The 14,175-nt window shown below is 34.8% G+C and overlaps 1 protein-coding gene across 1 annotated transcript; it reads left to right on the forward strand.

Annotated features, from left to right (window-relative positions):
- Window positions 1-6,209: 6,209 nt before the first annotated feature.
- LOC136976742 (uncharacterized) lies at window positions 6,210-7,704 on the forward strand. The gene is made up of 4 exons (XM_067272100.1): window positions 6,210-7,051; window positions 7,120-7,188; window positions 7,258-7,347; window positions 7,421-7,704. The coding sequence occupies exons 1-4, from the start codon at window positions 6,398-6,400 to the stop codon at window positions 7,544-7,546; spliced, it is 939 nt and encodes a 312-aa protein (XP_067128201.1). The 5' UTR covers window positions 6,210-6,397; the 3' UTR covers window positions 7,547-7,704.
- The last annotated feature ends 6,471 nt before the right edge of the window (window positions 7,705-14,175 follow it).

Below are 14,175 nucleotides of genomic sequence, written 5' to 3' on the forward strand. Positions count from 1 at the left end.
AAATAGGAAGGATGGGTCTGCTTGCAATTTACACAACAAGGGTCAACACTACTTGTGGTTGTTTCATGACCTGAAATTTCACATCTGGCACAAACAGTAGTGCCCTCACAAAATACCTTTGAATGGCCAAACCGCTGGCATTGACAGCATTTTGGCCATACAAATCAAAACAATAACAAAAAAAAGCAATGACAAAACAGGCAACTCAGTGATGTTAAATATCAAAATTACATTGTTCGTTGCGATCTCTTGCTTATCTCTACGAACGTCAATACAACAGACCTCCGCTAATCCATGGTCTGACAGTTTATCAAGAATAAACGTTTCTGGATTGGAGAGGAGATCTCTTGCTGATATCATTCCATGAGAAATGTTAGGTGTGTAGTGTAGAGAAATAGTAATTGAAACAGTCATCTAATTTCGTTGTTGTGAAAAATTTTTCAGATTGATTTTCAGATGTCATTTTTATAAGATCGCTATATCTTTATTTTTGAACTTTCTGAGTTGCCAATGATTGTTGGATTTGAATTAGAAATAGAGATAAAGCCCGTGATGTTTGCTCAGTATTTGAATTCAGAGTAAGATAGCGTGGCTGCACAGGTCAAGCAAGATCGGTATATGGATGTTTGGATGTTAGTGAGTTCATAATTAAAGACATAATTTCGGCTCCTGATAACCCGAACAATCAACAATCCCAAAAACGGGATGCTATACACCTACTGACACACCAGGGTTTCCCTGGAGCTATATCCTTACAACGTAGCCAGATAGAAGACTAACAGTCCGAACTACATAGATCAGTTGACTTCGAGCACTAAAGGACTCTAGGACAACCTGATTGACTCAGATCCCCATTCAAGCTGCCTGTTTATTCGAAATAGAGGCCAAAGCAGTGTTTTTTCATTGACAGAATGTTGCCTCTCAACTGTCAAGATCTCCTTCCCTCCATATGGGTATTCACGAACTGACATCGTGAAAATATTTTGTTACTAAAAGTAGCTTTAAAATCCTGACTCATTCTACTTTCCCAGCTATTAACTATAAATAAACAGAGAAAGTTTGGGAATCTTGCAAAAAAACTCACAATATCAAATTTGACACATCACGTTTTCAGACCTCCTGAATCCAAATGTAAATAACAAAACAGCAAAAATATTTCGTAGATATTTGTGTGTTTACATCTATTTCGCTTAATAACTCAGGATGGGGTAAAGATTAAAAAACAAAATTTGGCACAGTGGCTTGTATATGAGGAACATCATTGATATTAAATTTTAGTGGTGAAAGATCGAGAGAGTCGGGAGATAGAGAGGGTGACTTACTTTTAAGAAGTCACCCCCTCTATCCCCCCACTTATTGAAGGGTAGGAGGGCAGAACTTACAGTTAATAACGAATAAAATCTTCATTTACACATTTTTATAAAACTCACCCCTACCTGAAAATTAAGTTTTTTATGGTTTAATAGGAATAAAAAATATCAGATATCATAATAAAACCTTTTTATAATATAATTGTGTGTGGCACCATCTATTGTTTTTTTAATAAAAAATACTTATAACAGCTGGGAAACTTATGTAACTCTCGTTGCTAGACTTATTAAATAGATTTTTTATTGAATTTCAGCACTGGTTAAACATTATTACAATCGGTTTTGATAAATGAAAATTATTATTAACAGAAATTTTTAACAAATTGATCGTTATAAAATTTGTCGGTTACATTTAATTCTGGTAAACATAGATTTTTATTAATTTTATATAAAAAAATATAAGCAAATATTATTCCAACAACAATCTTCCAGCGTTCATAACTATCTTGATAGAACGATAATGTTCTCGTCTTTGTAACGTCTTTTTGTCGTCTTCTCCTTTCGCGCTCCTGTCGTCTTTGCCTCACTTCTTCCCTTACTCGTCCCTCTCTTACTCTCGTTCTCCTCATCTTCCCCTGTGACCCCTCGTAAATTTATAGCCTTAACAATAAATTTACAGTTTAGGAATGTTATTCACCTAAACCCCACACTTGGCCATCTCGACAGTTGACACCGTCCTCGATGTCCCCATCTGACTGATCGAATACTTCGTTAGTCGAACAGACTCACGCTTTCTTGTTGTTCGCTTGCAGTTTCTTAATTAATTTAATGTTCTCCTTTGCCATTGCTGTAATTTCTAAAGATCTTTTAGAACTGTCTTTGATATTTTGAATCACGTGATCGAGTGTGATTGTCACGTCGTCTTTGATCAGAACCTCTTGATCTAGATCTTTCTTTCATCTTTTCTCTTTCTCTATAATAGCCTCTTCTATTATAATAACGTCTATCTCTACTTCTGCTTTTATGTTTTCTATTTCTTGAGCATTTACTTCGTCTCATGTCACGTTTTCGACCATCCGATTTACTATGATAATTTTGTCCGTATTTTTCTTTTTCCTGTGGCTTTCGTTTTTGTCACTTTCTTTCTCTCTTATGAACCATTTCTTCACCTGTTGGTTTTAATTTAATTTCAAAGAAATTATTATTAGCATTTTTGTAAATTATAAGTTCATTTCGGTGATAAAAATGGAAAAAACTTTTCAAATTAAATAAAATTTCGAATTTTCTCAAGTTTACTTAATGTTAAAAGTTTTTTACAAAATTCTTATAATATAAATGAAGTTAAATAACTTTATAAATTACAAAGTTTACACTTTAACGATTAAAAAACATACTAATTTAAATGATTAACAAAGCACTTTTTATTCATAATGATAAGAATAAACACAATATTCTGCTTCAGCAGTTGTTATCGTTTATTTACTTTCAAAATATTAACAATTTCCAAATTATACAAGCAATTTTTTTAGCTTTTCTCAGACAGAAAAGAAATATTGATTCCTCTATTTAAAAAAGTAAAAATATGTTCAATTGTAAATCAAGCTATTTACTTATAAAATATTTCAAAAATTCAATTACACTGTATCTAATTATTATAAGAAGTATCTTTAAAAATAAATAATATAGTAGTAAAAAACAGTAACAAATATAGCAAGTTTGAACATTATAAATGGAATGAACATTATAAATGGAATGAACTTTTGGAATTCTCAGGCTATGTTAGATTACATACTGAAAACTTTCTATAGTCAGCTTCAAATCGCGTTTATAAATTAATAGTTAATGTTACCTATGGTTCCAAAATGGCGGCTCGTCTCTGATTCCAGCAAATAGAAAAAAGGAAACAGTGGAAACGCACGTTATAACCTAACCTATTCTAATAAATTACCACAATTATTTCCAACAAAATTATTAGAATAGGTTAGGTTAGGTTAGGTTAGAACGTGCATCCCCACAGTTTCCTTTTTTCTATTTGCTGGAATCAGAGACGAGCCGCTGTTTTGGAACCATAGGTAACATTAACTAAATTAATTTTACAGTTACTTCTAATGTAAGAAGAATGAAAATTATAAATAAATAAATAAAAATCATAAATTGTTAAAATATTTTAACAATATACAACATGCGAATCTACAAACCAATCATAAAGTTAGACTAACTTAAAATGATTAATTGAAACAAAGAGCATTTGTTTAAAATTTAAATTGACATTAAATGATTTCTTAAGCGTTGTTAATATGGATGTTAGGCTGAAAGACCGAAATCACTCATTCAACGTAAAAAATGACCACAACGCGTCGTGGCTTTTATGATATTTGACCACGACGCGTTGTGGTGATTAAGAAAAGCCATAACGCGTTCTGAACATAAGCTAATGCAACTACGATACGAAGGATAGGTTGTAACTTGTCAACGGGGGCATTGCAAACACTTATGGAGTTTGTATTGTGTTCATTCTTAGCCAGTGCTGCCGTTTCTAGGGAAACTACCCTCTTCTAGAGACATTTCAACCTCTCAGAGTAATGTTTCGGGTAATCTTATATTAAGGGTAAATCTAGGATAAAACTCCCGTGTTCTATGTATGGTCTTATTACTCATCGCACTGCAAGTTTTGCTGGAAAATGTTTTAGCCTAAAACCATTCTGTTTTTCCCTATATCTAGAGGATTTCAAGATAGGACAACAGAAGCCAAAGAAATAATGCAGATTGATGCTAGGTACATGGGTGTACAATGTACAGTGATATCTCCGTTCTTGTCGATAATCTGTTCGAAAAAAATCGCCAAAATAACTCTGCAACATTCTCGATAGCCGTCAAAATGATTGATTTATTAATAAAAGGGCCTGACATATCTGGATGACAACCCCTGAAAAATTCCTGGAAATTTTTTGACCCATCCAAAGTCGATTCCGGGTCTTCCAGAGTGGCAGACTGAAACCTCGACTGCTCGGCCCTCCGGCCATTTACAAATGATTGCATTGATAAAGGCTATGCAAAAATGGGCAATTTCTCACAATGCTGCCACCAAATAAGTCTTCATTTTGGAAAATTCTTTCAGCTTATATTTAGGCGTTAAATACAAGTAAAATCGAATTTAGTTACAGATGATTGAATTCATGAACTAAGTTTTGCCAAGTTGCTACCTCCAAGAAAGACTTTCCAAAATAGAAAGTCCTGCGTTATATTTAGATGTTAGACTCATGAATATAATCCGATAAACTCCACATTTCCATTTCGTCATACAAAAACCTGCCAAATACAATGCAACAGTATTAAATCGAAGAAAACAGGTAACCTTTTTGATTTTATACACTCGGCGACATATAGGCTTTCTACAGAGTATAAGCTTTTGAACAAAAATTTTAAAATTTTAAGAGTTTATATGTTTCCCTTTTAAAATCTTACTGAAATCATTGTAGGGATTTTATTTCGGACAATTTAAATTGAATCTATCAAATTAAAAATTAAACTTTTAATAACAGAAATATTTATTGATTAGTAATTTTCTTAAACATTGTTTCTAAAACAAGGAAGTTACACAACAGAATATCCAAAGCAATATATTGATTAAAACAACACATACTTTTTATGTTATATAAGACACATTTAAAGTAGGATGCAATTAAGATAATTAAAATTCTTTATCAAAGTGTGTTAAAACAAATGACATTCTGACATAGTGGATTGTATCATTATAAGAAAATAGCTAACATATCAAACAATTAGCCTAAGTATGTATACTTATACATAATTAAGGATAATTAATTTTTGATATCCATTACATGGCACGTGCCATTAGTCACTTAATGCACTTAAAAATACTTTCTCAAATAGAAAATATGCGTGCTATCAAAGTTGAGCATGAGTGAAGTAGAGTAATGAGACAGGCAACGCAACAACACACCGCGATCTGCCGACAGCGAAATGTCTCCCTGGCGGTGACGATGGAGGGAACCGTTCTCTGTTTAGGTGTTAGATAAGTGAAAAAGCCCTGTAATCTACACGTGGTAAGAACTAGCTGAGAAACGAACTCAAGAGCAACTCTTAGCTTTCAACAATTTTATCCACTTAGCCACTGTTAGACAGATCAGATTAGATATTCTAAATTTTGAATAATGGAAAATTTTATCTCAAATAACAATCTAACGTATTAAAGTTGAGTTCGGATTTACGTTTATACATTGAAATGTTCTTAAGCATTCAAAAATACGTCATTTATTTTTTGATGTTTACAACTTGATAAATTTTTAGTGCTTTATATTAATTTTCTTGAAATTTATTGTTATTTAAAACAGGATCTCGTTCTTTTTCGCACAGGTAAGGGAGGTTTACAATATTTTAAACATAGGCTATATTGAAATTTGTTCACATTACTTTTTCAAAATCAGTTTCTAAGCATCATATTCCCATAAATGTACAGTATTAGTAAATAGATTGATATTAAACTAAATTATCAAAATATTATTATAATTAAATGGTGATATTTAGAATGTAACAAATTATTATTGTTTAGCTGAATTGTGAAATAAGGTTAAATATTTCATTAAATTATGGCTAAACATTTAATAATGGCTTTTTTAAGCCATTTCTTTAAAAGGCTTTGTATGTATTCTTTGTCAGAATAATTACCTATAATCAACGGCCACCTGTGAACAATAGACAATTTTTGTCTTCGTAAAGGGTTGACTGTTTCAATTCGTAAATATTGATTCTATTATTGCCCACAGGGCCTAAAGATTAAACAAAGAAAGGCAATAAAATATTTATACATTAAAATCATGGAAAACGCAAGTAATGAGATTAAAATACTTTTTTATTCCTTAAATACGGCATCACAAATTCTCGGGTTAAAAATATTTACATGCGGTCACCATAAGAATTCATGGAATGTTCGATTTTTTAAATTTTATTCAAATTTTCTTGAATTTTTTCTTATCCTGAATAGTGTGGCATTAGTTTCCACGATATTTTCTGATAAATTCGTATGTGGAGAATTGTTTAACTTATTCGTAGGTTTCAAATACATCATGCAGTTATTTGTTATTGGTATGATTGTATTCTGGACTTTTCAGTTCTCTCTTCTTAAACGAATTCGTTTACATGTTCCTAGTAGTAAATCTTGCTATGAAGTCGAGGAAATGTTAATTCGCTCCATAGAATTTCAATTTGCAGTTTTCTTTGCTGTTATTGCTTCATTGCAAGTCACATGTTATTTCATGCTTGACTTTTCTCTATATTTTGCCATGAAAAAGGCAACAGTAATGGAATTCCTTCTCTGCAATATCGATTGGGCATTATCATCATTTTTTTTCATAGGACAATCTGTTTACATTTTATTTTTTGTTTATAATTATTTACTCGTCTTGTTTAATGGATTTAACACATTGTCGAGCAAACTCGATGTAGTTTCTCATGAAAGAAGCAACATCAAAAAGCTAATCGCATACATAATCGAAGAACATACAAAATTAATGGAAGACGTTCGAAACGTCAATGACCAACTGGAAATGTACTTTCCTGCTGTTTACTGCGGTAATTTATATGGCTTCAGTATCTTGGTAACCATTTCTTTGTTTTACGATTTACCTGCAGAGTCTAAACTGGGTGCATTTGTTATTATCATATACGTAATTATCGAATTTATGATAATTTCATTCGGATTATCTAGATTTACATCCTCGGTAAGTTTTATTTAACACTTGTACCATCAAATTAATTTGTAAGCTATAATGTCTAATATTCATTTCAGATGTACGGAAATTTCAACGAGATTAATAAATTCTCCTCATGCAGGTTCTCTTTGGTTTTTAAATTGAAGGTACACTCAATGTTCTACATATACGTTATCGATAAGTTTTATGCTAAAATTATATACTTTTTCGAACAGATGCTGAATTTTATGAAGAGATTCGGGAAAACACCCATTGGACTTTCTGTGGGTGGATTTTTTCGAGTCAAACGCAATTTCCCGATTAAAGTAAGTTTCGATTAAATAATCCATTTAAATTTACTATTGTGGATTTTATCTTTATTCCTATTCTTTCTTTTAGATGATGAGTAGTCTTTACTCTATTCTCTCTGCACTCATCGAATTGGCAAAGAACAACGAAAGTACGAAATGTACTTCATCACGTTTGCTGAATGCAAGTAATATTCAGAACACATCACTGTATTGAAAATGTTTCAACGGGAGTACATAAAATGAACGTAGATTCGTTGAATCGAGAAGACGAACTGCAGCTTATCGAGATACTGCTGATTTTTATATTACTACATACGTGAACGAATATAAAACATTTGTAGTATTGAATAACTAGAAGCACTTCTTATATGTATGAACGCGAAAACAAAGTACACTTAATGAGTAATGTAGAAAATATATTTTAAAACAATTTTATTTTTTAATTTTTCAATTATTAAAATTGTATGACATTTCCTAACAAAATATTAAAACACTGACCATACAACACATCTAATATTTTCTGTTTACAGAAAGAACAGCTCTGTTGTTGTATGGTCAGTGTTTTAATGTTTTGTTAGAGGACCAAAATTTAAGTATTCGTATTGATAAGAACGGCGTTTTGATGAATTTTTTAATGCAACAAATTGACTGCTAGTACTTGCGGTTGGTATATCGCATTTTTGTAATTTTCATACAGATTGCTCAAAATTTTCAAGTTGTTCACCGGTAGTGTTGTTTCCTTTCTCTTATCACAAACTTACCTATTATTGTATTTTTCAGATCGAAACTCTAAAATATAAAATTTTGTTTCAGAAAAAATTAGTGTTTTTTCTTATATTCAGATCAATCAATATCTTTTTAAACCAAAAGCTACGGAGAGAAAACTCATTAAAAAGACAATACACAAGTAACTCTCGTATGTCAGGCACGCTATACCCTTTGTGGTAGCCATTTTGGTCGACTCATACGCCAAGTACATTTACTGGCACAAACGAATACAAACTAAAAACGAACTTTAAAGAAGACTCCGCACCTAACTATGAGTTAAGTACACATTATAATTGTGTACTGAACTTGAAGATAATGGCTGCGAATTTATAACGTGCAGAACAGTACAAGTTGCTAAATATCAAGTAATGCGCGCAAGTAGTGACGCACATTGCATGGTGGGGGTACGATGAAGTTCGCGTTATTCCTAATACCAGTAGTCCAGTAAAAACATGAAATGCCCGTCTCATCGAGCTATAATTTTAGAATAGAAAAGCAAATTTTCTATTCTAAAATTAATGCTCGGTTAAACCGTAATTTTACTAGACTACAGGTTCAGTCGGTAGTAACAGCATAAATAGACAGGCAAATCAAGTGAATAAACAAGTTGTTTGGACTGTTAAAAGAAAAATCGGTGTTCATAGTGGGATAATTTAAAGCAAGTTTTTGTTATTTCTTCTGTTAATAATTTACAGCAAATTGATTAACACACGCCATTTTATAATGCAAGTTAGATGTACTGTACCCCTTTGATTTACGCTCGTATTTCTAGGGGCATATGTATCCCCGGTTGAGAACCTAGTGGTTCTCAACTATTATTAAAACATATACAAATATATATATATATATATATATTACCTACAGAAAAATTTCATGTGTTGAAAATAATTTTCGTAATTTAATGGAGTTTAAATTAAAACTATCATCATCACAGAACTGTTCCAGGATACCTTTTACTTTCTATCCGTTTGTGTCCGCAAAGTAATTACTTTCTTATTTAACTAACGGAAAATTTTAAAATATTAATTTATACACCACATTAAAAAAACAATAACAGCCAATTAAATATTCAGAATATTTAAAACTTATTAAACATTATTTTGTCACTCAATAAAACTAATGAACTTTATCTGGTAAAGGCACATAATTTTTTGAGAAAAATCTTGGAATTATCACATTAAATGCCCGTTACACTATTAGTAATTCAGTATTGTAAAGAATAAAATTTTTCAATATTTATTGTAAATATACACATTTTTACAAGTTCTGTTGTCGTTATCATCCACTGTTTTAAATACTAGACTTATTACACCAATCGCAATGGATTTGCAATTCTAGTATTTAAACGTTTCCGCCATTTTTGAACAATAACCCATAAGTCAGTGCGAGATGTGGAATATATAATACAAATTTAAAATAATATATAAATGGTAATTTTCGAAAAGAACGTTATGAAAAGATTAAAAAGAATTTAACCGATTAATTTGCCGAGTTTATAACATAGAGGAATATGTTTTCTTTCAAATAAAACTAACCGCACGTTTCTAGTGTAAAGTTATACAATCTACTCTTTTTCACTTTCTGACTGACTATGAGGGTGGTGGGGGTTCGTTAATAGGGGTCAAGTCAGGTAAACATATTTTCCATGCTTTAAATATTTGAATATTAGTCACCCGACATGTTATTACAACGGTTTTTACAACAGTAAATATTATGGCTGCATGCTTCGGATCATAACGATGAAAATAGCGATTTTTTCTCTTTTTACTCATTTAACGGTTAAAACCTTAAAGTTTTGATGTTTTTTTATATTAAAAATTCATATAAAACTAAATTATATTAACAGTAGTGTTAGATGAAGTACATTATAAAAATTCTCAATACTTTCTTGATTTAAAAGGCATTTATCTCGATTAAATTAGCCGCTGAATTTATCAGTTTTTAAATATAATTTAATTTTATTAATTTATTATTACTACTTTATTTGTTCATTGTAAATTAAGTAAAGTGAAAATAGTTTTAAAATAAAATAAAACAGTGCATGAAATTAAATTGGCGGAATTTAGGCGAATTGTGAAAACGTTTGGCTGTCACACGACTACTTTTGACAGCTTTGTTGGCGGGAAACGAAGGCATGGAGCTTCGTGCACGTATTGTCGAATGGACGAGATTTAATTTTTATTTCAAGTAAGTTTGATAACATTTGTAAAAATTGAGGTAATATTACAGATGTAAATGAGTGTTGGCACATTAACAGAGCTGTAGGAGCGTAAACTCCAATATCTGTAAATGTGGCTCTTCGCGAGATATTTCCCCCTCCCCAATCAGCATAAAGCCTAATAGTCATGCGTTGAAGAGTTAGTACAGAGCAAGATTCTAGGTCCGAATGACGCGGGAGGGGAGGGGGGAAAACTGTCGACCCCCCTTGGAGAGCAAAAAAGTCAAAGAAACCATACCTGTATATGTGCGCGTTCGCGACATATAGCCCTCGAAAGTTGGGCCTACGTCACGCGGGTTCGCTAGCAAAAAAGCCCGGTCACGTGACCCAATATTTTTTTTCCGATTTTTCCGCCTCTCAGTTTTTAAAAAAAGCGTGCCCCCTTTCCTAGCCCCCCGCGCGCGCCTCCCCCTCCTGTCCGCGCTGCCACCGCCGTCTACCCCCTCGCACGCCGCCCGCAGGCCAAGTCTCCCGCCTGCAGTCATCCGGAGTCGCCATCTGTTGCCTGTAAATACAAGTATCTATTATTATTACACCTCTTACCTGAGCGGGGACTCGAATCCTCGTCCCGGCAGGCGCCACTCCACTTCTTTATGTGCCCGCCCGCCAAGTCAGCTCTGCCAGAACCTTTTCGGAACTCATATTTCAGGCATGCGAGCCCGAGGAACGCACTGCGCATGACGGGCTGTCCACGCGGCCCCCACCTCCGCCAGAGATGCAGCGCACCCGACCACGCAGCCCCACCTCGGCCGCAAAGTTAAAGCGGGCCCCTCACGCGGCCAATGGCGAGCAGGCCGCCGGTCACGTGACCGACGGCATGGTCTACCGAAGTTTTATAAGCCCGTAGGCCGCCTTCGGGCATTTTTGGCCGGTGTTTGTCACCTCAATAGTCGGGAGTGCAATTCAGTAAATGTTCAATAGTTGTGATATTGGAGGCAACGGAAGAAGTAATGGTACGTGTTGACAACTTTCAAAATCCGAAACTACGTAATTTACTTGACTTCTTCCCAATACTAAAGTCTTTTGATAACGTACAAACTCGAGTGTGGATTAAGTGAACGAATCGGACAATCGTCGCGAAACGATTCCGAATGAGATGAAAAGAGGGCTCCTGCAACTTGTGTATCATTTCGGTATTTCCCTACAGTTTTCTGAATAATATCACAATAATTTGGAGCAAGTTCTGCACCTGTGAGGTAACAACAGCATCATTCAGTGACGGAGCAGACTGTTTTAGATGATGCATGGAAACTCTGTTAATGTTACCTATGGTAGCAAACATGGCGGCTCATCTCTGAAACAGTGGGGATGCACGTTCTAACCTATTCTAATAAATTACCCCTATTTAATAATTTGGTTGGCAATAATTGTGGTAATTTATTAGAATAGGCTAGGTTAGAACGTGCGTCCCCACGGTTTCAGAGACGAGCCGCCATATTCGCTACCATAGGTAACATTAACCGGAAACTCGTTCCGCGATATCATAAAAGCCATGGTCGAGTGATGTGAATCGCTTTCCTCTTTACATAAACTCTTCAGTATAACCGATCTCAGCGTAAGGAAACCTTCTACCGTTTAAGTCACGATAATCCTTACGTAATTGTCCAACGGTTATGTTCGAGGGACAGGAAATCGACAGCGAAGGCACGATTTGTTTCGTTTCTAGTAAAAGATTGTTGATTCCGCTCATTTTCGATCTTGTATTTCGTAAACCATTAATTATCGTGTCACCATCCCGTAATCTCTACATAAAAACTTTTCCTCGTGTGAAGACTGCAAAGAGCAATGGTTTTCAAAAATCAAATGTCCAGAATGAGATGATAACACTTGTTGGAGCTGCTTTTAATCTCATACTTGGTATTGGCTCGTGACAACTGTCTAAGCGATTTACTTTTACTTTCTCCACATATGTTATCAAAAGACTTAGTTACTTTTAAAAGAAATATATGTATATTTCTAAAAGACTTTGTTACTTCTTTGATGAAGTAAAGTAAATGATATTGTTTCGGAATTTTTAAATTGTCAATTTGTAATCACATAGCAATGTAATGTCAAATTCGCTTTCATCGTCTTGATTATCACAATTGAATGAAGTCAGGACATAGTTACTGTACTTCCAAATATTGCGTTATTTTAAAGATCATCCAGAACATGTGAAACTGATTTCAGTTTGGTGACACATTCTGTCTTCATCTGATCTGTTGAAAGCATTGCTCTCTGCAGCTTTGAGTGTTAACACAAGGAGAAGTTTATATGTAGTGATTGCCTTTTCATTCGTACTTCGATTACAGCTTTCCTGTGCATCAAGGTTTCCGGTTTTGACCATTCACAACCCGGAAGTTGAAGTGTAATCGATGGTTTAGGGAATGTAAGGTCGAAAGTGAGAGAAATGAACGATCTGTTCTTAGAAACGAAACAAATCGTGCCTTCGCTGTCGATTTCCTGTCCCTCGAACATAACTGTTGGACAATTACGTAAGGATTATCGTGATTTAAACGGTAGAAGGCTTCCTTATGCTGAGATAGGTTATAAGACCGCTGAGGATTTCGTTAAAAGCTTGAACGATGTAGTTCGTATGGAATGGATGCCTAACCTCAACGATGGATTAGGACTTGTTTTAATCGTAGCTTGGAAAGTTTGGCGGTGAAGGTTTACATGTGACGATCGACCGACGTTTCTGTCTTCGCCGACATGTCTGCATCATCTGTATACGTGTGTTTTCTGATGTACCCGTGCATGAAGGCGACGAAGAGAAACGGCAGGGGAAAGACGACTGGCCAGCGAACGGCAAAGCTTGTGTGTGTGTATATGGTGCGCGTTACCGAAGGATACTTGTACGCGAAACCTGGATTATATGCGATTGTTCGGACACCATCTTCGTCGTCGCCGACCTCCGGGACATAGCCGAGGAGGCGGCGGCGACCGGCGACCTCACCCCGTTCTACACAAGATCGGAAACAGGCTAGACGTCGTCAGGTAGCGAGAGGAGGAGACTCTGTCGAAGGTGAGTGCAGGATCTGTTTTCTTGGCCTTTTCGGTAGTTAGAGCGTGTTAGAGATAGCTCAAAATAGAAGAAGCGTGCTCTGTTTACTTAGGAGCGGCGTCGGAGAAAGCGTTGCCTAATTAGTCTTGTTAATCAGGCTTTTCTTTGGTCGTTGTCGACGAGTGTCGTTAGAATAAGGCTTGCTGACCGTTAAACGCACGACAGGCTTAGTGGAGAGAGCAGCGCGAGTCCCGACGGCGCTCCCCGGAAGTGGCGGTGGAGAAGTGGCACCCTCGTGTTTAGGGGGTTTTTAGGAGTCTCTAGTTAGTTGTAACAAAAAGCGTTAGAAACAGAAATTTTAGTTGTACTTCCGAAAATTTTCACTTTTAAATTTTACCCCATTTTTGAGGGTCTCGAAAAGTTCACATATAGTCATTTTGGAGGGCTTATATCTTGCGAAGGCGCGCTCGTAGACCCATGGTTCATTAGACTTTTTTTGTTCCTATCAGTATACTCTACAGTGTTAAAGTCCCAACCGCGTCATTCGGATCTAGGATTGTACCTAGTACAGCACGGTTATTAGCTATTTTAACAATTTCGGCAAAGATTGATAAAAGACTGACACCTGACCTTTTCGAACCTCTAACGGCGGCAATTTCGGTCGCCATCTTGCTTGAGCAAGTTGTTATAGGCACTCCGATCAGTGCTTACAACAAATAAGAAATGCATTAATTAAAAAGTGGTACAGTTATGATAAAAGATAAGATAAAGATTGATTCTAGGCGCAAAATATCATAATTTGAAAAAAATCTTTATTATGAAAATGAGAATACAATAATTGGTTAAATTTCAGATACGTATACTGTCATGGCGG

This window comes from Centruroides vittatus, unplaced genomic scaffold (assembly GCF_030686945.1).
Source record: "Centruroides vittatus isolate TY-2023 unplaced genomic scaffold, ASM3068694v2 contig_420, whole genome shotgun sequence".
Taxonomy (NCBI): Eukaryota; Metazoa; Arthropoda; class Arachnida; order Scorpiones; family Buthidae; genus Centruroides; species Centruroides vittatus.